General features: G+C 33.5%; 2 protein-coding genes across 6 annotated transcripts; both read left to right on the top strand.

Moving 5' to 3' along the window:
* Positions 1 to 100: 100 nt before the first annotated feature.
* On the top strand, positions 101 to 16723 carry LOC145314566 (small glutamine-rich tetratricopeptide repeat-containing protein alpha-like). Of its 2 annotated transcripts, XM_080154540.1 has the most exons (12): positions 101 to 201; positions 629 to 697; positions 1026 to 1080; positions 1510 to 1616; positions 2148 to 2279; positions 3793 to 3912; positions 4339 to 4396; positions 4795 to 4909; positions 15128 to 15214; positions 15377 to 15469; positions 15915 to 16043; positions 16309 to 16723. In XM_080154540.1, the coding sequence occupies exons 1-11, from the start codon at positions 103 to 105 to the stop codon at positions 16036 to 16038; spliced, it is 1059 nt and encodes a 352-aa protein (XP_080010666.1). In that variant the 5' UTR covers positions 101 to 102; the 3' UTR covers positions 16039 to 16043; positions 16309 to 16723. The 2 variants fall into 2 exon arrangements, with proteins under 2 accessions (XP_080010666.1, XP_080010667.1); XM_080154541.1 differs by lacking the exon at positions 15377 to 15469.
* dj-1beta (class I glutamine amidotransferase-like superfamily protein dj-1beta) lies at positions 16635 to 25811 on the top strand. Of its 4 annotated transcripts, none has more exons than XR_013877809.1 (8): positions 16635 to 16745; positions 17257 to 17343; positions 17947 to 18013; positions 18564 to 18658; positions 19130 to 19291; positions 19619 to 19747; positions 19873 to 20018; positions 20317 to 25811. XR_013877809.1 is itself a non-coding variant. In XM_080154542.1 (7 exons), exons 2-7 carry the CDS (start codon positions 17257 to 17259, stop codon positions 19888 to 19890), a joined length of 558 nt encoding a protein of 185 aa, XP_080010668.1. In that variant the 5' UTR covers positions 16635 to 16745; the 3' UTR covers positions 19891 to 25811. The 4 variants fall into 4 exon arrangements, 1 of the variants encoding a protein (XP_080010668.1); XR_013877808.1 differs by having other exon boundaries at positions 19873 to 20013; XR_013877810.1 differs by having other exon boundaries at positions 19873 to 20007.
* The last annotated feature ends 3 nt before the right edge of the window (positions 25812 to 25814 follow it).

Below are 25814 nucleotides of genomic sequence, written 5' to 3' on the forward strand. Positions count from 1 at the left end.
CCATTTGTAACATATATTTAATCCAAACAAATCTCTTTAAAAAGAAAAGCTATAGGTACCTAGGTATGTAGATGAAGAATTATGTAATATTTTTCAGAAAAAATGACGGATAAAAGACGTTTAGTTTTCTCAATGCTCAAGTTTCTGACCTCAGAAATGGAGTCCAAAGACTTGTCTGACGATGCTAAAGAAAGTCTGGAGGTAGAGATTTGACAATTAAAGATAAAATGTTATTTGTAACTTTGTATTTGTGTCTTGATATAATCTGCTAGATAACATAAGAAAGGTTGTGTGTGATTAGTTAGTTGTTTTCGACTTTCTTTACCTTTTTATTTGATTTAGGTTAATTAACACCATCAGACTACCTTCCTTTGATTGTGAAAGCATTGTTTTTAATCTATATAATAATATCACTCACCTGAAAAAGCAATGTCTATTTTTTGAAGATACATTTATGAATGAGCATGTGGAAAAAAAATTATCAATTTATCAATTAATGTAATCTTGTTATTTACTTTGATCCATAAAAATCTTGATCATTTTTTTCAGGTTTTTGCTCTAGTTTGAGCATATGTATATAGTTATGCATTTTCTAGATATCTTGATAGATAATGGGTATCATATTTAGGTTGCTAGCCAGTGTTTACAGTCAGCCTATGCCCTTACTTTAGAGGATAAACATCTCACTGTTTCTAAGGTGACACTTTTAAGAAAGATACCTAATGTAGTTGCATTTGTTATTATAAATAATGGTGAGTTTAAAAATCTATTATGTATAAAAAATAAAAGAAATATTCTTAGTGGTTTATGAGCTGACTTAATCTACAAGTTTCTTTAATCTATGATTTAACCATTAATTCATCTATTTTTCTATCTAACTATCTTTCTAAACTTCATACCATTATTAAGAAACTTTCTTGATAATGGACTTCAACATACTGTGTTTAAATTATTTCCCCCCTATTATGAAAATTACTTACCTACCTACCTTGTATAGCAGACATGATTATATTTTATTTTTTTAGTCTCTAGATGAGATCTTTAAGACAGCAACTGCCTCCGAACCTTTGCACAAGACAGGTAAAGCACCATAGTTTTATCACTTAATGTATATAATAATTTGACCTTTGGCACATAATATATACCTAAGAATTTGATGTCTTACCTATCTAGCCAGTAGGTTGTAATTTGTTTAGTAATATAAAAGCTACCGTATAATTTAAATATATATGAAAGTCCGTCTGACAGTCATTAAAAGATTTTCAAAATTGTTGACAATTAGTTGTTTAATTTAGATAAACTATAATACCTAGGTACCTAATTACCTAATGACTAAAATTGTTCCTACTGTCTAATACTTTATTGTTCTTTTTTTCCTAAAAATTAAATTGTTAGCTTGTTATAACTGTGCGTGCAAGTTTAGACTATTTATGTCATTTTGTCTTAGAAATGATTGAGCAAATATCTGTTGCATTGCGCAATGCCGCTGTTCATAATTTATTTATCTAGGTCCCCCATCTGCAGCTGATAAAGAGGAGGCGGAGAGATTGAAGACAGAGGGAAATAATTTGATGAGGACAGAAAAATTTCCAGATGCTCTGCTTATGTATTCCAAGGTTTATAGATTATATAGATAGTGGATAGTTTGAAGAATGAAATATCTTCATGCCCTAAAGGTAGATTAAAGACCTATGGCTTTTAAACCAGGGATCTCAAACGGTCTCAAACGTTCTTGAGCATACGAATACGTAAATGATATTATAATACTTTGGTGACTAGAGTAATAAACAGTAACAAATCCCCACTGCTTTAAACAGAAGACAGAAATATAGATTGGATAGAAAAAGGACTTTAAAATTAAGAGATATGTTGTAGTAAGATCAATAAAAAGATTGATAAAGAATTTCACAATTGTACATAAACTCTCAAACAATTAGAATTCAGAAGGCTTGAATAAAGCGAAATATATTTTCTACAAAGAAGTGTTTTCTTACTGTGTAGTTAGCTCTAGCCGCGCGTTTTTTGAAATTTCACAAATAAATATGAATTTTAATAAGGTGTTAAGTAGATTTTCAGACAGAAATAATTGAAATTTCTCCCTAGTTATTTTTGAAGATTTTTAATATAAGAATGTTAAATTTTTTCAGGCTATTGATTTGGATGGAAGCAATCCCGTGTTCTATTGTAACCGTGCTGCCGCCCATAGCAAGATGAATAATCATCATCTAGCCATTGAGGACTGTCAGAGAGCTGTAGATATGGATAGCAATTATAGCAAGGTATACATTAGGCCGACTCAAGATGCAAAATTTTTTGGCGCGCTATTTTAACCCATTCTATTCATAAATATAAGACTATAGATACCTTTAAAAGTGTTCTCAGACTATTTTTTCAGCAATATGTCAAATTCGAATTTCATAAAAAAGGGGAAGGTTCCCCCCTGGGGGTGAAATTTTTTTTTCTTTCAAACCATGGCTTTATACACCTTCCTGAATTTGTCTTGAAGAGTACATTAAGAATCAAAAAACGTTTTTTAAAAATATTGATCCCAGAAAAAGTTATCCTCAAATAACCGTCAAAATCACCTGATTTTGCTAAAATGGCCAAAATTGTTAGTTTTTTGAGAATAGCTCTTGCTATGATCAAAATATTTTAAAATCGTTTTTTGATCCTTAATGTACTCTTCAAGACGAATTCAGGAAGGTGTATAAAGCCATGGTTTGAAAGAAAAAAAAATTTCACCCCCAGGGGGGAACCTTCCCCTTTTTTTATGAAAATCGAATTTGACATATTGCTGAAAAAAGCTACCAGAACACTTTTTTTGGTATCATTGGTCTTTATATCATAAAAGGAATGGGTTGAAATAGCGCGCCCATTGAATTTCAAAAAAAGTGGTAATTCTGAGTCGGTCTAGTATACATACATAGATAGATAGAAAGATAGCATAAAGGTATTATTTTGTTATCCAGCCATTGAGGACTTTCAGAGATATGTAGATATGGAAAGCAATTATAGCAAGGTATCCATAGATAGATAGAAAGATAGCATATAGGTATTGATTTGGTATCCAGCCATTAACGACTGTCATAGAGCTGTAGATATGGATAGCAATAATAGCAAGGTATAAATAGATAGATAGATAGCTTAAAGGAATTGTTAGTTTTTCTAGCCATTGAGGACTGTCAGAGAGCTGTAGATATGGATAGCAATTATAGCAAGGTATACATAGATAGATAGAAAGAAAGATAGCATATAGGTATTATTTTGGTATCTAGCCATTGAGGACTGTCAGAGAGCTGTAGATATGGATAGCAATTATAGCAAGGTATACATAGATAGATAGAAAGATAGCATATAGGTATTGATTTGGTATCCAGCCATTAACGACTGTCATAGAGCTGTAGATATGGATAGCAATTATAGCAAGGTATAAATAGATAGATAGATAGTAGGTATATATTTTTGTTCTTTTGACTTTAAGATGCATTTGATTCAATATTTTTATTCTTGCTTGACTTGTTAAAATGTTTATAATCTATATGTGAATTTTATGACCATGGGAAAAATTTTCGTTAATTTAGGTTGCTAATATGGAACTCATTTATTGGTCGGTTCCCTCATTCAGTAAGAGGGAAGGGTATGGGAGGTATCCTTATTTTAGCCCGCTGCTAGTTTCACTTTATTAGAGATAATGAAAGGATTAACATATCCTATCTCGTTAACACTCAGTAGGTAGCTAATGGTACCTAGTTAAACGCCAAAAATTTCAAACTTGATACATTTTTATTTCAGGCTTATGGTCGTATGGGTCTAGCCTACTCTAGCCTCGACAAACACAAGGAGGCTGTCGACAATTTCAAGAAGGCGCTAGAACTCGAACCTGATAATGAAAGCTACAAGTCTAACCTACAGGTCCAGTTTTCATACTACACACACAAAAGTTTTAAGATAATAAAATATGATGTTATATGGACTTAGTTGAAAATTATTTGAAGTTAGTTTCATAGATAAACTTATTTAAAAAGCACTGTTCAAGCAAAAAGTGGAACACATCACATCCCCTTGTTGTAAAGCATGTTTTGGAATCTTTACCTTGGCATTACTGTAGGCGTTGAATTTATTAAATTGATTGGTAGGAGTAGGAATAATGCCTTAACCTATGAATGGTGTAAATCATTAAAAAAAAAAGCTTAGAATGAACAGAAAAAGGCCATAAAAAAGCTTGTTTTTTTTGCAATGAGTGAAGAAAGGCTTCAGTATTATATACATGACGTTCAAACATGACTTAAAATATCATTAAAATCAATGTGCGGAAATGTATGAACACATAAAATTTAGATCGCAGAGGACAAACTGCAGACTATGGGTAGTCCAGGTGGTGCTGCTGGCTTCCCAGGTATCTACATATCTTTCATATTTTTATTTGTTTTATTTTTTTATCTTTTTATAAGTCTATTAAAGTAGGTCTTTGAATCTAACTATATACCTATGTATTCTACCTTCCTATCTATCTTAATTTTTCCTTGGACAGGGGGAGGGGGGATATTTTTTCATGGGTGATATCTCTATTGTGGTGTGTGTAGTAATGTAACATCACCTAAATTAAATGAAACCTTTTCTGGACCAATAAGAAGAAGTTCAACTGTAAAGGAGGACTAGATCAGTCATGCAGTTTGCGAGATTACACTCACACAGACAGACAGATAAGAGATCCTTTTACTTTTGTATAAGGATCATAATGAAATAACTTTTATTTTGTCGTCTTTATTTATCCTATTTATTTACGTATCCTAGCTGGTCTGGGTGGCCTTGCTGGCCCTGGTGGTATGGACCTTGGAAGCTTCCTGAACAATCCTGCCCTCATGAACATGGCAACTACTATGCTCCAAGATCCTAATATGCAGAATATGTAAGATTTTATTGTTTATCATTTGTCTATCTGATGGTTGGAAAACTCATCATTAAATCATTAAATGGGGCCAATGTTGGACTTTTTAAGTGATTCTTCTCTATTTTGTTGGCATGGTTGTCTTCTATCTATCACACATGTAGTATGTATCAAATGCCCTAATAAAGTCAAAAGTACACAAATTAAAACCATTGATTTTAAAGTGACATGTCCTTAATATTTTAATCTTAAAGCCTTCAATTCAATATATTGTCTCCTTATAATTCATTTAATTTTCTTTGATTAAGTCCCATTAGGACTAGGTATTGCGATTTAATTTTTAGAAAAGCATCCTCCTTATATTGAAAAAAATTGTATTAAGTAAATATTATTATTAGTGTTTTCCCTTAGTCCAGGTTAGGTTGGGTTAGGTTCATACATGCAGTAGTTGGGTTCTTGGAACCCAACTGGAACCCAACTTTTCTCCTCCTTATGAAGGGCCACCCTAGTAAAAGGAGGGGCCAACCTCCTCGCAAGGAGAGGCCAACCCCAAAAAGGAGGGGCCACCCCCAAAAAAAGAGGGGCCATCCCCTAAAAAGGAGGGGCCACCCCCTTAAAATGAGGGCCCAACCTCTAAAAAAGAGGAGCAACCTCTTATTTTAGTTCTTTTTATGATTCCTAATTAAATAATCAGAATTATGTTCTATTTTAAGGTGTTATAACCAGGGAGTAAGGGAGGGGACAATGGATCGAATATTCAATTTTTAGGAGTCTCAGACTTTGGGGACTGGCTTAAAGGGAATGTGCAAGAATTTAGCAGTTTCTGACTGAGTTTGGGGACTTGCGCATAGAATGCCGCTACTCGTTATGTATGTTTTGAATATTGCAGACGGGGAGAAAGGATAAGGGAAGTGGGGGGAAGGGAAATAAACACTCGTTGTGTTAGTTTGGAATGTAGCAGACGGGGAGAAAGAAGAAGGGAGGTGGGGGCAAGGGAAATAAACAGAATAAAAAGGGGCAGTCATATTCTTGCTAGCAGCTGGCCGGGTCCAATTATCTTTTAATATAAAAATCACACCAAAAAACCTCAATATATTTCATCAAAAACAAGTTGTGATTTCACTTTACATGACGCTATGGAAATCTATTATTCAATTAACAATCCCTTTATAATTTTCTACAAATCTATTGGATTAAACTGGATTTCATGCCCTTTCTTTGATAACTCTTATATTAAATTAATTGCCCATTGTCCCCTCCCTTACTCCCTGTGTTATAACCCTGAAAACGAGGGGCCACCCCATTAAAAAGGAGGGCCAACCCACCTAAAAAGGTGGGGCAATCCCCTAAAAAGGAGGGGCCACCCCCCTAAAATGAGGGGCCAACCCTAAAAAAGAGGAGCAACCTCTTATTTTAGTTCATTATATTATGATTCTTTATTAAATAATCAGAATTATGTAAGTTCTATTTTGAGGTGTTTTAACCCTGAAAAGGTGGGGCCACTCCATTAAAAAGGAGGGGCCACCCCCCTAAAATGAGGGGCCAACCTCTAAAAAAAGAGGAGCAACCTCTTATTTTAGTTCTTTATATTATGATTCTTTATTAAATAACTAGCGGCTTCGCCCCTAGCCTCTAGGGGCTTTGCCCCAAGCGGTTAGATCAAACCAATTTTCCGTATTTTAGATTTAAAGGAAATTTAAAAAAAAAAATTTCGGGGGGGGGGGTTAGTCGACCCCACTATTTTTTGGGGGGTTGGGGGTGTCCTACCCCCCAAGAAAATAGTTGTAAACCTTCCCGGGACCTATGAGAAGCTACCCTGTAAAGGAATACCCGATAGGTTCAGCGGTTAGCGAGATCCTTCTCTACAAACAAACAGACAGACATCGTTCTAATTTGTATTATAGATTAGAATTATGTTCTATTTTAAGGTGTTATAACCTTGAAAAGGAGGGGCCACCACATTGAAAAGGAGGGGCCACCACATTGAAAAGGAGGGGCCAACCTCCAAAAAAGAGGAGCAACCTCTTTAATTTTAGTTCTCTATACTACACATTGCGATCTTTAGACAAAAGTAAACTTCAATATCTAGGCTTGTATTTGAAGAAATGATGTAATTTTTTTTGCTTAAGCTCGGAAATAAAATAAATTTGCTTCTGTTAACTTCTAATGTGCATTTGGTAAGCACGTCTGGCTGTTTTGGAGGAGCGAAGCTACCCTATTTTTAAAAAAATTTATAAATTATTATAACCAAAAGTAAAACGTGCATTATCTCAGCCCATAAAAGAGTTACAGCTCTAAAATTCGGCACAGCAGTTGCTTTTGTGGAGAACAAAATGGAACTGTGAAGAAACGGCGGCGGAACAGCCGCTCCCTCCGAAAACCGGTGTTTCCCGCCGAAATTTCTTTTGCCTTGACACTTATAAGATTTTACACTTTATGAGAAAAAAGTTTATCTCAGATCATTGAGAACTGTCTAATTTGGCGAAAAATGCAAAAAAAATCGGCGGGAGCGGCGGTTCCGCCGCCGTTTCTTCACAATTCAATATTGTTCTCCACAAAAGCAACTGCTGAGCTGAATTTTAGAGCTGTAACTCTTTTATGGGCTGAGATCATGCATGTTTTACTTTTGGTTTCAAAAAGTGGCACATCCGCCTCCCCCCTTTTTTACAGATATTAACAACAATAACCTAATTTTCAAAAAAAACTTTTGATTTTGTGTTATTACCTTTATTCAAAGTCTAGCTATCTTCATTTAAAGTTTGTATATAGAAATAAGAACTTGACAACATGTATTTTTTCTCTCTCGTGTTAAACAAAAAAGCTAACTTTTAACAATTTATTTCTCTTGTGTTACACAAAAAAGCTAACTTTTTACGATTTTTTTTACATATTTCTTCATGAAGCTTCAATAGTTGCTAATATGAGTAAAAAGGGGACGTAACTGAAGCTTTTTTGATGCAGGGGGGGTGGGGGGGTTTTCTCAGGAACCACTTGATGAACCGTGTAAATTTTTTGGACTTAAGCTTTTATGGGTATGATCATCTTATGGTTTCAAAGTCTTCTTCTAGTTTTGTAGTTACCCCCCTGCCGCCAACCACTAGGCCTCCCGGGATCAAAAAAAACCCATAAAAGTGAACCTAACCTTTATTTTCTCAGAAACCATTTAATCAATAGAGATGATTTCTTAAACTTAAGCTTTTATGCTTATAAACTAACTTTTAGTATAGAAGTCACCCCACCTGCGCCAACCCCTTGCCCTCCTGGGCTTAAAAAATCCTAGAAATTGACCTAACCTTATTTTTCTCAGAAACCATTCAACCAATAGAGATGATTTCTTAAACTTAAGCTCTTATGGTTATAAACTAACTTCTAGTTTAAAATTTACTCCCATGCCGCCAACCCCTAGCCCTAAAGGACTCAAAAAAAAACCTAAAAATTGACCTAACCTTAATTTTCTCTGAAACCATTTGACCAATAGAGATGATTTTATAAACTTAAGCTTTTATGGTTATAGACTAAATTTTGGTTTAGAAGTCACCCCTCTGCTGCCAACCCCTAGCCCTCCGGGGATCAAAAAAAACCTATAAAATGAACCTAACCTTTATTTTCTCAGAAACCATTTGACCAATAGAGATGATTTCTTTAACTTAAGCTTTTATGGGTATAAACTAGCTTTTGGTCTAGAAGTCACCCCCCTGCCGCCAACCCCTAGCCCTCCAGGGCTCAAAAAAAACCCTAAAAATTAACCTAACCTTAATTTTCTCATAAACCATTCGACCAATTGAGATGATTTCTTAAACTTAAGCTTTTATGGTTATAAACTAAATTTTGGTCTAGAAGTCACCCCCCTGCCGCCAACCCCTAGCCCTCCGGGGATCAAAAAAACCTAAAAATGAACCTAACCTTAATTTCTCAGAAACCATTTGCAGCGTGGCCACATTTTTCAGTATACTGAAAATATTCAGTTTTCTTAAGCTTTTATGGGTATAAACTAGCTTTTGGTCTAGAAGTCACCCCCCTGCCGCCAACCCCTAGCCCTCCGGGGCTCCAAAAAAACCCTAAAAATTAACCTAACCTTTATTTTCTCAGAAACTATTTGATCAATAGAGATGATTTCTTAAACTTAAGCTTTTATGCTTATAAACTAACTTATAGTTTATAGGTCACTCCCCTGCCTCCAACCCCTAGCTCTCCGGGGCTCCAAAAAACCCTAAATTGAACCTAACCTTAATTTTCTCAGAAACCATTTGATAAATAGAGATAATTGCTTAAACTTAATCTAAAAAGCTAATAAACTAACTTCTAGTTTAGAAGTCACCCCACTGCCGCCAACCCTTAGCCCTGCAGGGCTCCAAAAAAACCCTAAAAATGAACCTAACCTTAATTTTCTCAGAAACCATTTGATCAATAGAGATGATTTTTCAAACTTAAGCTTTTATGGTTATAACCTTAATTTTCTCAGAAACCATTTGATAAATAGAGATAATTGCTTAAACTTAATCTAAAAAGCTAATAAACTAACTTCTAGTTTAGAAGTCACCCCACTGCCGCCAACCCCTAGCCCTGCGGGGCTCCAAAAAAAACCCTAAAAATGAACCTAACCTTAATTTTTCAGAAACCATTTGATCAATGGAGATGATTTTTATGTGTATAAACTACTTTGTTTGGCAGATATATGGTTAAAAACTAAATTTTATTTTAGAAGTCACCCACCCCATAGCCACCCTGGGCTCAAAAACCCCCTAAAAACATACTTAAGCTTAAATTTCTAGTAAATTTTTAGTAGCGAAGCTACTCTATAATTTGAAATGTCCGTCTGTCCGTCTGTCCGTCTGTCCGTATGTCCGTCTGTCCGTCTGTCCGTCTTAGTTTGGGGGAAACGTGATTTTCTCGGCTCCTGTAAAAGATAAAAGGCTGAAATTTTTTGACAACATTCCCATTATTAAGGAGCACAATTAACTATAAAACATCAATGGCGGTAGGACCGCTTTTTAGCAGGTTTTAGGCTATTTTTGTATTTTTCACATTTTCTCCATATCTTTGGTGTTTATGGTCCGATTTCCAAAATTTTTTCAGTTATAGTATCAAAATTAAATTTTCTGGCGTTTCAAGAATACAACTATGACGGTCAGACTGCCTTTAAGCAGGTTTTAGGCTATTTTTGTATTTTTCACATTTTTCTTCATATCTTTGGTGTTTATGGCCCGATTTTTCAAAGATTTTTAGTTATAGATATAAAAATTAAATTTCCTGTTGTTTCAAGAAAACATCAATGGCGGTCAGACTGCCTTTTTGCAGGTTTTTGGCTATTATATTTTTCACATTTTTCCTCATATCTTTGGTGTTTATGGTCCGTTTTTAAAAATTTTTGTAGGTATAAATATAAAAATCAAATTTCCCGTTGTTTTGAGCATCCAGTATGTAATATACTTTGACCGTCAGTCTGTTAGTCATAGTACTAAAATATAAATATTAAGAAATTAAAAACAAATATTGAAAAGGTTTCGTGAATTTTTTTCCTAAAAACTTGCTTTTGACAACTAATATCTAAATTCTTATTTAATTGTTTGTGCTTCGCTACTTATGGATGTTGTCATCCTTGTTTTAGTAGGCTTTCAGAGGAATACCCTAACCTCAGTTTTTTCAGGAACAGCATTATTAAATGTGCAGATATTTTGGACTTCAGGTGTTATGGGAAAAAAGAGTTGGGACTTTGTTAATTTAAAAAAATTTTAAAGCAAAGCACCCCCCTGCCGCCAACACCTAGCCCTCCGGGGATCAAAAAAAACCATAAAATGAACCTAACCTTTATTTTCTCAGATTTCTTAAAGTTTAAACTGAAACTTTTATGCTTACAAACTTACTTATAGTTTAGAAGTCACCAGCCTGCCTCCGACCCCCAGCCCTTTGGGGCTAAAAACCCTAAAAATTGACCTAACCTTATTTCGGAAACTATTTAATCAAGAGAGATTATTGCTTAAACTTAAGCTATAATGCAAATAAATTAACTTCTAGTTTAGTTGGTCACCTCCCTGCCACCAATCCCTAGCCCTCCAGGGCTCAAAAACCCTAAATTGAACCTAACCTTAATTTTCTCAGAAACCATTTGATCAATAGATATGATTTCTTAAACGCTTTTATGCTGATAAATTAACTTTTAGTTTAGAAGTCACCCCCCTGCCGCCAACCCTTAGCCCTCCGGGGCTCAAAAACCCTAAAAATGAACCTAACCTTAATTTCTCAGAAACCATTTGCAGCGTGGCCACATTTTTCAGTATACTGAAAATATTCAGTTTTCTTCAGTATTTGGAAATTGGGGTTTCAGTATTTTCAGTAAATACTGAATATTCAGTATTTGAAAATTTTATTCAGTATTTTTCAGTTTTTGGGAATTTTCATGATTCAGTATTTTCATTATTTCTTAAATTCCAAAATTTTTTGCATAAATAAGATGTTTTTTCAAGTAGTTGATGTCAGATTTTTTTCGGCGCTTCGCACCTCACTTTACTTTCCTTTAAATTACCCTATAACTTTGTACATTAATTTTGCTTTTTTTATGGTAATCATAGACGTCCAAGGGGGGGGGGGGGTAAAGTGGCGATTACTCCCCCCCCAAACGAATTAGGCACCCCCAAATTTTTTTCATTTTACTACTTTGTTTGGCAGAAATATGGTTATGAACTTAACCCCTTACAGTCGGGCCTTTGCCGCACCTTAATCAGTTGGGGGGGGGGGGGCGTTCAACGCCCCCCCCATATTATCTCAGTTCCTATTAGAGCTAGAGGGCTAAAACTAAAGTCCCCTGTGTTATGATGAATTTCCGACCTAAAGTAAGTCAAGGTCAATTTTTGCTTCCTTCACCCTTTTATTTACCAACCTTTGTTTTTAGGTCCTTTTTTACTTATAAATTTCAAACGGCTGTAATTTTTTTATTTTTGAAGCTAGAATAAAATTTTTTTGGCAGAAAATGTTTATCTATTTGTAAATTTAATATTTGAAATATCAAAATATAATTTCAGAGGCCGCAGCTGTACTTGGCAGCTGCCAGCCGCCGCTGTCGGCGGTCGGCGGGAAAACGGCGGCGGATCTTTATAAAATTTTAATACATTATGTAGACATGTAAGATAAGCTTAAGTTTGAAATTTGAAGTCTCTAAGTCAAAAATTTATTTTGGTAAGAAAAAATGCTTTGTTTAAGTCAAAAAAAATATTTTTGCTCTTTACCTGGATGACCCTGCCAGGTTTGCTGGCATCCTGTGCCCGCCAGGATGGAGATATTCAAAAAATTTCAACTCTCAGTTGTGTCTCATGCCCACACTTAAAAAGTCAAGCAGTTTGGGCTCTTTATCTTTCACACACAGAAAATGAGATAGAAAAAACCAGATGGGGGGGCGTTCAATGCCCCCCCCCCTGACCGTTAAGGGTTAATTTTATTTTAAGAAGTCACCCACCCCATAGCCACCCTGGGCTCAAAAACCCCCTAAAAAATATACTTTAGCTTAAATTTCTAGTAAATTTTTTTTAGTAGGCTTTCAGAGGAATAACCTAACCTCAGTTTTCTCAGGAACCGCATTATTAAATGGGGTGACTTCTAAACTATAAGTTAGTTTATAAGCAAAAAAGATTAAGTTTAAGAAATCATCTTTTGATCAAATAGTTTTTGAGAAAATTAAAGTTAGGTTCATTTTTAGGGTTTTTGAGCCCCGGAGGGCTAAGGGTTGGCGGCAGGGGGGTGACTTCTAAACTAAAAGTAAGTTTATAAGCATAAAAGCATAAGTTTAAGAAATCAACTCTATTGATCAAATGGTTTCTGAGAAAATGAAGTTCATTTGTAGGGTTATTTGAGCCCCGGAGGGCTAGGGGTTTGCGGCAGGGGAGTGACTTCTAAACTATAAGTTAGTTTATAAGCATAAAAGCTTAAGTTTAAGAAAACATCTCTCTTGATTAAATAGTTTCTGAAAAAAATAAGGTTAGGTCAATTTTTAGGGTTTTTTGAGCACCTGAGGGCTAGGGGTTGGCGCAGGTGGGGTGACTTCTATACTAAAAATTAGTTTATAAGCATAAAAGCTTAAGTTTAAGAAATCATCTCTATTGATTAAATGGTTTCTGAGAAAATAAAGGTTAGGTTCATTTTTATGGTTTTTTTTTGATCCCGGGAGGCCTAGTGGTTGGCGGCAGGGGGGTAACTACAAAACTAGAAGTTAGTTTATAAGCGTAAAAGCTTAAGTATAAGAAATCATCTCGATTGGTTAAATGGTTTCTGAGAAAATAAAGGTTAGGTTCATTTTTAGGGTTTTTTGGAGCCCCAGAGAGCTAGGGGTTGGCGGCAGGTGAGTAAATTTTAAACTAGAAGTTAGTTTATAACCATAAGAGCTTAAGTTTAAGAAATCATCTCTATTGGTTGAATGGTTTCTGAGAAAAATAAGGTTAGGTCAATTTCTAGGATTTTTTAAGCCCCAGAGGGCAAGGGGTTGGCGCAGGTGGGGTGACTTCTATACTAAAAGTTAGTTTATAAGCATAAAAGCTTAAGTTTAAGAAATCATCTCTATTGATTAAATGGTTTCTGAGAAAATAAAGGTTAGGTTCATTTTCATGGTTTTTTTTGATCCCGGGAGGCCTAGTGGTTGGCGGCAGGGGGGTAACTACAAAACTAGAAGTTAGTTTATAAGGGTAAAAGCTTAAGTATAAGAAATCATCTCTATTGGTCAAATGGTTTCTGAGAAAATAAAGGTTAGGTTCATTTTTAGGGTTTTTTGGAGCCCCAGAGAGCTAGGGGTTGGCGGCAGGGGGGTTACTTCTAAACCAAAATTTAGTTTATTAGCATTATAGATTAAGTTTAAGCAATTATCTCTATTGATTAAATGGTTTCTGAGAAAATTAAGGTTTGGTTCATTTTTAGGTTTTTTTTTTAGCCCTGGAGGGCTAGGGGTTGGCGGCAGGGGAGTAACTTCTAAACTAGATGTTAGTTTATAACCATAAAAGCTTAAGTTTAAGAAATCATCTCTATTGGTCAAATAGTTTCTGAGAAAATAAAGGTTAGGTTCATTTTTAGGGTTTTTTTTAGCCCTGGAGGGCTAGGGGTTGGCGGCAGGGGAGTAACTTCTAAACTAGAAGTTAGTTTATAACCATAAAAGCTTAAGTTTAAGAAATCATCTCTATTGGTCAAATGTTTTCTGAGAAAATAAAGGTTAGGTTCATTTTTAGGGTTTTTTGGAGCCCCGGAGGGCTAGTGGTTGGCGGCTGGGGGGTGACTTCTAGGCTAAAAGCTAGATTATAACCATAAAAACTTAAGTTAAAGAAATCATCTCTTTTGGTCAAATGGTTTCTGAGAAAATTAAGGATAGGTTCATTTTAGGGTTTTTTAAAGCCAGGGAGGGCTAGGGGTTGGCGGCATGTGAGTAACTTTTAAAATAAAAGTTAGTTTATAAGCATAAAAGCTTAAGTTTAAGAAATCATCCCTATTGGTCAAATGGTTTCTGAGAAAATTAAAGTTAGGTTCATTTTTAGGGGGTTTTTGAGCCCTGAGGGGGTGGGGGAAGGGGGTTGACTTTGAAACCATAAGATGTTCATACCCATAAAAGCTTAAGTCCAAAAAATTTACACGGTTCATCAAGTGGTTCCTGATAACCCCCCCCCCCCCCTGCATCAAAAAAGCTTCAGTTACGTCCCCCTTTAATATTCATTATATTAAATAAAATATTTCTTGAAGTCTAAAAAATAACTAGGTACCTAAGTAATAATAAGTAAAAAATATCAATCATTTTAATTAACCAATCAAATTGATCAAAATTCAGTTTTTAAAAAAAATTGTAAATATTTCTTTTTCACAAAAAACTAAAAAATTGCTTTAAGATTGTTAAGAAGGGGATATTTTGACTGTCTTCAGCATAATATCTAATTCTAATAAAAATTAATTACCATTGTATTAGTGTTATAATGGCGCGAAGCGCCAAAAATTGTTTTTAGTGATTATGTGGCGCGTAGCGCCAAAAAATTTTTTTAACACCTAAATGCAGACCTATAAGAGGATATTTTTCTATAAGGAGGAGAGGGGCCACCTAGTGGAACTGAGGAGCTGAAAAGTACTGCATGTATGGTTAGGTTATATTGGTTACTGGAGAACTGCAGCCCGCAGGGTATGGGCATTACAAATCAGTTAGGGGATCTTTCTATGCTCGTCATGCACATTGAGGAAAAGTATCCTGATTATATTTTTCTAATGTCTCGAAACTTTGTTAAGGATGTCCCAAATGATGGGTGGCATGGGAGGTGGAGCTGGGGGCATGGGTGGAGCCCCTCCCCAGAATATTGAAAGCTTACTCCAGGCGTAAGTATTTTATTTATTAAACATCACAAAAAAATAAAAATGTTCGATGGAGGCACTTTTAATCTTCTGAATTATTCATAAAAAAAAGACATTTTTTGGAGTGGGTGAAATGTACCTCCATCTTAAAAAAAAAATGTATACTAACCAATGTCCCTGAACTAGTGGAATGGGAGGCGGAGCACCCGGGGCCCCAGGAGGAGGAATGCCAGGAATGCCTGGAGCCCCTCCTCAAAACATTGAAAGTTTGCTGCAAGCGTAAGTTATTTTGCTGGGAGGGATAGGACAGTGGAAGTTAGATTATTTTTTTCCCAAGTGTTCACTAGCTTAAAAAGGCACAAAAAATTTGGATGAAGTTTAATTTATCATCCATTGTCCTATCCCTGTATCCCTGGTTATTATGATATTATAGCTACCTGGCCTGGTATTATACGACATACATACAAGGTAACCTAAGCTGCTCGGTTGGTCTAGTCACAGGCAAACTCTTTAGTTGTTGTTTTATTATTTTTAGTTTATGTATATAAAATCTAAATGAAGGGAAGGTCCCCTTTATTATATTTATTTTGTTTACTAAAGGGCAAATAATACTGTCCAGTGTTCATTAATTTCATTTCATACTATTTTATTTTATGGGGACCTTCCATGTATTGTATGAAATTACTGAATTCAATTATGAAACATTTTATTTATTACTATGCAGAGGTCAGCAGTTGGCCCAGCAGATGCAGGCCTCGAACCCCGAGCTTGTGGAGCAACTGAGAAGACAGATGATGGGGGGCAACCCTCCACCCGGCCAGGGGGGCAATGGACAACCCCCTCTCTAGTCTAGGCATGACAATACATTCAAAAAGAGCTCTTTTGAATTTGATTTTTTAGAACGAGAACACCTCTTGAAATTAATATTTAAATAGGAGATCACCATAGAAACTAAACTGATATAATTCTTCCTTAAGAATACTTCTTGACTGTATTGGGCAGGTTTTAATCTTTTATTTTCAAGAAGGGCTCTCCTACAAAAAAAAAAAAATAATTTTCCTTGAAAAATTAGTTGAAAAAAGACCATCTAAGTTATGTATTGTTCATTTATTTTTCAGATAAAACAACTTTTTATACTTTGTTATCCTATAAAATGAACCAAAATTACTGTTATCATTATCCACCAAGAAATTTTAGTTGTTCTTCTGTTAATTTGTTTCTACATCCAAGCTTTACTATGTACCAAGAAAATTATTTTTAGATTGTTAGATTTGTAAATAGATATTTTTTCATAAGAAAATTAAAATTAACTTTTATACAATAAAAGTAAAATATTAAACTTTTGATTAATAATGATTTAAATCCATACAATATTATAATATTAATTTGTTTTATTAATTTGATATTTAATCCTATTTTCCCTGAAGCACCTACCCTAAGAATTTAAGTCTTATGTTTAGAAATAAGTTTTGTCTATGGCAGAAATTTTGTTTTACACACAAAAAATGGCAAATAATCTGTTTAAATTGCAGATTTGGTAAAGAAAGATATTAAGGTATATAAATTGTTCAACATTTTTACACAAAAAATGAAGAAATTAGAATAAAAATGAATGAATGTAATAAAGGGTTAGTTTCATGAATGGAATTTAACGAGATTTGTCACTTGGCATAATTATTTCAAAAATGTTTTGTAGTTTGTCTCATATAAAAAGTCACAATGTTTCTAAAGATAATATGTTCTAAAAAGCAAAAAAATGTTATTGTTGACTTTTTTGTTTGTTAATCATTTATGATAAAATTATACAAAGTTTTACATTTCTTTCCTATACCCATTTATGCTTGATACTTATTTACTAGCAAGCTAGTTTGCTTCCTAATTTTTAGTGTGTTTTTTATTTAAAAACTACATGTTAGAAGATAATAATTGAATTCCTTGAAAACAAAGATGTAAATCTTATGTTAGTGCATGGGACAACCATTTTTGACTTCATTAAACTACCCTTTCATTGACAAGTAACTCTTTTAAGAATTTTTATAAACAATTTATATGCCTTAATACTAAAGATGTCTGCCCTTGTTGTTTTGGCTGCTGGAGCTGAGGAGATGGAGACAGTTATTACTGTTGATGTTCTGAGAAGGGGCGGAGTCGAGGTATAGATTTTATTATATCCCTATAATTTCTTTCTGTATAATAACTGCTCAACTGTCTTCTATAACCATCCATAAAAAATGCTTTAATTTGACCACTGGCACTCATGCAAATAAATACAGTTATTGTTACTGTTGATGTACTGAGAAGGGGCGGAGTCGAGGTAAAAAAAATGTTCTGTCCCTTTACTTTATTTCTGTTTAATAATGGCTCAACTATCTATCTAACAATCCATGAAAAAAACAAGCTAGAATTATTTTAACACTAAAGTCAAAAAAATGACTTATTGATCACTGATTCATGTCTAAAAATGGGAGGAGTCAATGTAAATATTTTATCTGTCTATCTTTCTGTACATCTTTTTTCTTTTCACATTGCTGTAGACTTTCTCATATCATATCTATATAGCTACTAAATCTGCTAGCATAATTTAATGCCCAAGAAACATCACTTAGTTATCACTGCTGATTTTGAAAACATAAAAATGGGCGGAGTTGAGAAGGTTGCCACCTTTTTTAAAGATAAGAGTATCAGCCTTTCTAGTTTTTTTTATTTTATAAATGCCTTAAGAAATCATTTCAAATGTATAATAATCTTATTCTAAGGTAACCGTAGCAGGATTGGATGGAGCTGACCCAGTGAAATGCTCCAGAGATGTTGTCATTGTTCCAGGTATCATATTCTAAAATCTAAATAATACAAATGCTATCATGTACAGCTTTTAGTGGTGGACTAAAAATGGATTGAGATAAACTAAGCATTAATTTAAATATTTTCAATTATGGGTTTGAAACCGATTAATATCCGCCGGATTAGAACCGGTTCTCAGTCATACTGAAATATCATGTATAGCTAAAAGGGTAACGAAAAGAAAGAAAATTAAAATTATAAGTTAAGTTATCGCATCTTATTACAGATAATTTTCCATTAATATTTAATTTAATTTCTTTGTTTTCGTTACCTTTTAGCCAAGATGTACCGAAGTATTTATGTGCAATTATCAAATTATTGTGACACAGACCAGTGTTTCGGAGCCGGAGCCGGGAGCAGCAACATTTTTGATGGAGCCGGAGTCGTATTTTTCGTTAAAAACGTTAAAAATTTAAGGTAGGAGCCGGAGCCGTATTTCCAGATACGGCTCCGCGGAGCCGGAGCCGCATCAAAATTATACGGCTCCGACACCCTGACACAGACAAAAGTGCACCGCTTATTATTTGTTCAGATAAGAGTCTTGATGACGTAATGGATCAAACTTTTGATGCTGTAATTTTGCCTGGCGGGGCTGGAGGGGCCAAGGCTATGGCTGAAAGCGACAAGGTAAAGAGTTAGGTTCATTTATACCTAATATTTGATGATTTTGGTTACTTTTACTTAGCTTTGTCCCTATACTTTAGCATAATTTTAACGTCTCTTGTTGATGTCAGGAGGGTCTTGGACTTAAGTAGCAGTCTAGACAAAACTGCGCCATATCAAAGACTTTGAATTGGTATCTACTGCTGCCATGTCAGGCGCGTGGCATTAACGGAAATAACAGGGGAAATGCTTTGGCCCGCAAGCAGGCACTACTTATTGCTATACTGAGTCGTGCAATCCAAGGATTGGTTGTCTTTATTTCTTGTGTATTGTCGTATCCTTAAGATCCCTAAAAAATCTGCCATACTTTAGGCCTACTTTATTTTTCTTCAAAGTAGATGATCTTTTAAAAATATCGGAAGCGAAACAAAGCCTTGAAATAATTCTTATTTTCTTTTTATAGTTTGTTCTAACTTTCTGTTTTTCTTTCTTTAGGTAAAGAGCCTCCTGGAGGCACATGATGGAGCTGGCAAACTGATAGCTGCCATTTGTGCTGCCCCAACAGCCCTGCAGGCCCATGGCATCGGCAAGGGCAAGAACCTAACTTCATATCCTGCATTTAAAGAAGCACTCATTGCTGATTACAATTATACAGAGGTATGCTTTTCTATTACTATTGGGGTTGGTTTTATTGATTTGTTCCTTATGGATAAGACAATGGCCTATAAATTGATGTCAATGCCCACCCAATGATGATACAAAAAATTACCTCTTTTGTAGATTATTATTTGTGGTTGAAACGTTTGGACACTCAACTTAATGAACCAACAAATCAAAATTAATAAAAGTCCCTGGTGTTGTTAAGCCAACGAATAAGAAAACTTTAATATAAAACTTTGGGGACTAGTGTCATTAACAGCCCCTTGTCCCTTCCTCCCTGAGTAAACCTTCTAATTTAAGTATTCGTTTTGAAATCTTTTGTAGGCAATGGTAGAAGTGGACGGCAATTTGATAACCAGCAGAGGGCCAGGAACAGCTGTAGATTTTGCTCTTAAGATTGTCAAAATGTTGGTCGGGGAAGAGAAAGCCATCAAGATTGGCGAAGCCATGCTGGTTTAAATGATTGCGGCATTTTATTGTAATTTTGCGCATTTTCAAATTTGAAATTGAGGGACATGGGAGGTTTTAAAATAAACTCGAAGATTTTTTTGACGCAATTATTTAAACCATCATTTTAGTGTACATTTAATATTTGAAGTTGAAAAATTAGCATCTCATTATTTTACCTCGCTTAAAAACGAATTACACTAAAAATGTACCAATATGAATTATGCTTCTAAAGTAAATATTGTAATTCTCACTAAATCCTTTATGTAGTTGTGAAGTTTTTAAAATCAATCATTAAACATAAAATAAAATTGACAACTATGTCGATTAGTAGTAGCACAGTAATAATAGAGAATAGATTTGACAATAGATATGTTAATAAAAGTCCTAAAGATATGAAAGTTTAACGAAAATTGTTCATTAAAATATTTATTTAAAAATCTGCCAAGTTACATTAAAATTGACCTACAGAGTACAGACGTACAAAAGAAAAGGCTACAAGTCTAAAGCTATAGAGTAACTGCGCTATTGAAAATGAAATGATATTGAATATGATTGTTTTTAATCACTATTAGAGCACTGAACCACAGATTTCAGAGATGTGTATTTAATACAAGTCTTGACATCCAGTCTCAAAGGGAATATTACACGAAGAGGTTTTGATATGTTAAACAATATAACAACAACTTTTCCATTATGGCTTCTTACTCGTTAAGTTCCGCTGGATCAGAACCGATTCTCGGCCATACTGAAAATCATGTACTGTATAGCATTGTATTACAATTCATTTTCCAGGAATATTAAAATGAAAATCATAAAATTTTTACCTGTTTTGTTAGCCCGGATCTTTGGCCCCTCGGGGTTAACAAAACAGGTTTTGATCTTATGGTTTTACATTTTAATATCAGCGAAAAGCTGTCTATAATACTATACGATAAATAACTATCAAAAGGAACATATAAATAAGTCACTAAATCCCCCAAAAAAGCACAAAATATAGTTTTAGTGGTTCAAGTCATTAAACCTCTTTTGTTGATACTACCCTTTAAAACTTTAATCTCATACAAATATAAAAGAAAATGTACAGCATGACCCTCGAAAAAGTATTTTTAAGCATCTGCAGCCCTTATTTCTCAATGAATTATAAAAAAATGCATATGTCCTTGTTCTCCATAGTATTCCACATAAGTAGATATAAAAATATTTTTTTTACCTCCATTAACACCGGAGATTTTTAGAGCTAAAGTTTTGAAAAAGTGACTGAGGAAAAAGTAATGTTTAACATGAAACGACTTTTTTAGCAAAATTAAGGTAGAAATCCTTTTATTTTTGTTACTAGCAGAAACTTTATACAAAAATGAAATAAAAAATTTAGTTTTTGAGTAAAAAGCATTTTTTTACACATATTTTTTGAGTCTTTTTAGTTTAATGATATTTTGAAAAACTTACTTATTAGGCAAAATTTTTTAAGATTAAAAAACCAAATAAATCTTTATGAATATAGCAGGAAAATTGTCTTTGTTTCACAATCCTAACTTTAATAACAAAAAAGTTATGAAGAAAATAAAATTAAAACATAATGATTTTTTTGTCTAAAAAGCTTAATTAACCCCCTATTAAATTATTGAGATGTCAGAAAAGTAGGCGGAGCAACTGTCATAATTAATCCTTTTCTCAAATAAGGGTTAATAAATAACCTAAAATTTGCAAATAATCAATTCATTCAGTAGTATTTTTTGCCATTAAAAATTTATATTTTTTGGTGGAATTAAAAAGAAATAATTAGTTAACTTGTTTTTCTTTGTGTCTCATTATTCAGTTGCCAGAAAAACATAATATAACCATCCAAAAAATAAGAGAAACAAAAAAAAATTCTTTTTCTCAGTCACTTTTTCAAAACTTTAGCTCTAAAAATCTCCGGTGTTAATGGAGGTAAAAAAAATATTTTTATATCTACTTATGTGGAATACTATGGAGAACAAGGACATATGCATTTTTTTATAATTCATTGAGAAATAAGGTCTGCAGATGCTTAAAAATACTTTTTCGAGGGTCATGCTGTACAACATTTTCGAAACAAATTTAAATATTCATTTCTGAAAGAAATCACCTACAGACTGGCCAGAGTGTACGTTTTGTACGTTACGCATCGAATCTGTGTACGTTCTGGACGTTATTTTGATATGTATATGTAACGTATTTTGAAATTTGTATTTTTGTACGTTTTACGTTTTTTTTAAATAATAAGAATCAAATATTAGCAGAAAAGTTAATTTGTATATTTTGTACGAAAATTTTAACAAAAACTATAGGTGTATTATATTAAATAAATTCAATATTATCTTAAATTTTCATAGAACAAAAATATGTAGGTAAATTATGCAATATATGTTATTAAAACTTACAGTTTAAATTTATGGATTTGAAATATATGTCCTATAGAATTAGTTTAAACTATTAAACAGAAAGAGATATGCAGTTGACTAAATTCAAGTTTAAATGCATTTCATGCAACTACTAGATTTTACGATAATTTTTTTCAAATTCTTTATATACTTGGGTAAATTTTCCGAGATATCATATGGTGCTCAGTTTAGGATTAAGAAGTCTTATTTATTGGTATCTTCAGTTTTTAAAGAATAAAAATCAAATATAAGTATAAAAGTATTTGTATTTGTACAAAAAGTATTACAAAAATAGTATATTATCTATAATACAAAGTAGAATGATGTCTGTCCGTCTGCTTGTCCGTCTGTATATCAGAAGCTTAATATCTCAGTAACCACTGAAGCTATTGGGATCTACTCTTCATGGAATATACCTAATAGTCCTGTGATGGTTTTTTGCTTTTTTTTCTTTGGGGGAGGGACACTTAAAGCTTTTTACATTCTACTAGGATTAGAGGCTTCGCCCCTAGCCTCTAGAGGCTTCGTCCCCTCTTTTATAGAATCGTTTGTTGGAAATTTGTCCAAAAAAAATATAAAAAAAGATTGTGATTATTTTTTTCATTTAGGCTTCGCCACAGGGTGTGGTGGGGGTTCCCCCACCCCGCTGATTTGGCTTAGTTTATAAAAATAAATTGAGGGGTGGTTGATTTTTTTTGGAGGGTGGGTTTCCCACACTCTAAAAAATAGCCTAAAACTACCACAGGACCAGTAGATATATTCCCTGATGATTAGAACCCAATCTGTTCAATGGTTACCAAGATCTTAAGCTTTAGACAGACAGGCACTGATTTACTTTGTATCAAAGACTAGTATTTTCTGAGATCTTTAGCAATAGACAAAATAACCCTATATCCTATTATATATTTATCCTATAAATCCTTTTTTTCTGTAACGAAGAATCTCGCTAACTGCTGAACCGACATGATCATTGTGAGGTTGTAGGCTACTTTCTCTGTCCTTCCATATCCCTTCAAAAACCTGTATTCAAAATGGTAGAAAAATAGCCTAAAACCATCTCGGTAACTGTATGAAGTAGTTATGAAAATCTTAAGCATCAGACAAAAAACTTACTACTTTATTTAATAGAATATACTTAGTACGTAATAACAGGATGTATGTCTCTCTATCAGTTTATTTGTACCAAAGGTTCTCGCTAACCGCTAAACTGATATGGTTCTCCTTTACAGGGTAGCTTCTCATAGGTCCTGGGAGAGGGTACAACCACCCTCCTAAGAGAAATTAGAAAAAAATCACCACCCTTCCCCTATTTTCTCTTTCTTTTTAAAATTGAAATCAGAAATGGGGGTGGTCTACTCCCCCCTCCCTCACTAAAAAATTTATTAGCGAAGCTACTCTATAATCACTTTGTCAGTCCGTTATGCTATCGGAGAAACGTGATTTTCTCTGCTCCTGTTTTTTGATTGAATAAGTTCACATTCTACATATTTTCATTGAGATTTGCCTTTTGGTTGGGGTGCTAGAAGATCTATTCCTAGATTTTCTTTTTTTCATGGATTTCTTGACTTCTATTCAAGATAGACGGCTGAAATTTTCAGGGAATAAATAAATTCACATTCTACATATTTTCTAAAAGTTTTTTTAAGGTTTGTCTATTTGTTGCAGTGCTAGATCGATTCCTAGATGTATAGGTTTTTGTGATTTTCTCTACTCATATTCCTGATAGACGGTTGTAATTTTCAGGGATTGTATTAGTTTTCATTCTTAATACTTCCACTTAATTTCATTGAGATTTGCTTATTGGTTGGGGGGCTGAATTTATTTCTAGATTTTCACGTTATTATATATTTTTAAAAGGTTTTGTGGTTTATTTAAATAAGTTAAATGCTTATTTTTTACGACACTACTCTATAGTTTATATAGTTCCCAGATTTCCATTCATAACTTTTGAGCTTCGCTACTTAAGGATGTTGTCATCCTTGTTTTTTACTTTTTATTTTTAAATAAAAAAAATGAGTTTTTAATTCAACTCCCCCCCCCCCCCTAATCAAGTTCCTCTAAGGGCGTAGTCGCTGGTCCTTATAATAGGATATACTTTGTACATAATAACAGGATGTCTGTTTGTTTGTACCAAAGAATCTCGCTAACCACGGAACCGATATGGTTCTCCTTAACAGGATAGCTTCTCATAGGTTTTTGGAAGTTTTATAACTATTTTGGGGAAGAGTGTCACCATCCACCCTCCCAAGAGAAATTGACTTTAGAAAAAAAACTACCTACTCCCCCCAAAAATGAATTTTAATTGCTCACTGATTTTAAGTTAATTTTTTTCCAGATGTTTATAAATAACTTTTGAGCTTCGCTACTTATGTATGTTGTCATCAATGTTTTTTTTATTGAATTCAACTCTCCCCTCCTCAAGTGCCCCTAGAGGCCTTTAGGAGCGTAGACGCTAGTTCTTTTAAATAGAGTAAGAGGAAATCTTGTGTCTGTCAGTTCGCTATGGTTCTCCTTTACAGGTAGCTGCTAGTAGACTTAAATGTATTGATAATAGGTAACTAGAAAATTATTTAACTTATTTTTATTAGGAATGTACGTTTTTTGTACGTTTTTTTACTTTTTTTATGTACGTAACGTATTTTTTTTTGTGTACGTTATGTACGTTTTTTATTTTCAAAATTGGCTGGCCAGTCTGCACCTATACTATACCTAAAGATATTGTCATTAAATTTTATGTTTTTTTTTATTTTTATGCAGCTATTTCTGTTTTGTTATACATTCTGCTCAAATTTAATATTTATTTACTAACACAAAATAAAATTGAATTCAAATACGAAAATGGATTTCTTTTTGTTTTATGCAAAGATATTCTGCTTGAATCTGTATCACACTTGATATTTCTAGTATGTAGTTAACTTAAATATAAGGGTTAAAATTCTATGCTTAATGTCAGACTTATTCTATAAGAAAACTCCTTAAAGCTTAAAATCTGACTATCCTAGGGTTTTTTTATTGAATAAGTCTGATGTACTTTTAACAAAGATACATTGTCTATAAAATTTGGCACCTTGAGACTTAGTGTCCAGACTTTTCCGCCATTCATAAGTATTTCATTGCACAACAGGATCCATTTTCTTAAATTCATATAGATGCAAATAGTATAAAGATCAACAAATATATAAACAGCCATATTAGACTAATATAAAGTATTACAAAAGTTTTAATTAGTCTGGAAACATTTTTAGACATAGTATCCTTGATCCTACACTATAAAAAAAATATTTCAAAAATTTAAACTTTTGTTACAGTTTTTGTTTTGTCTATAGTTTAGATATACCATGCAGTTGAATTAAAAATGTATTTAATTTATAAGAATTTCTTTAGCTTTAAAACTGCGTTTTTATCCTTAAAGAATCTAAACTGTAAAGAAAAACCTGTAATAAAAGTTTTAATTCGTTTTTTAGAGTGTAACAAATATCACACTTTTTCCTCCTTTTTACAATCTTTTCTTTTTAATCTTGAATGGAAAAAAAAGAATTATCAAGAAATCATCATATTACAATTGAATAGACATATTTATCTTATCAAATTTTCATTTTCATACTAAGATTAAGAAGAGAAGATTGTAAAATTTTAACCTTTAAGCTAGATCTTAAATTTGCAGATTT

Source organism: Acartia tonsa, chromosome 3 (genome assembly GCF_053477335.1).
Source record: "Acartia tonsa isolate MP-2025a chromosome 3, ASM5347733v1, whole genome shotgun sequence".
Classification (NCBI taxonomy): Eukaryota; Metazoa; Arthropoda; class Copepoda; order Calanoida; family Acartiidae; genus Acartia; species Acartia tonsa.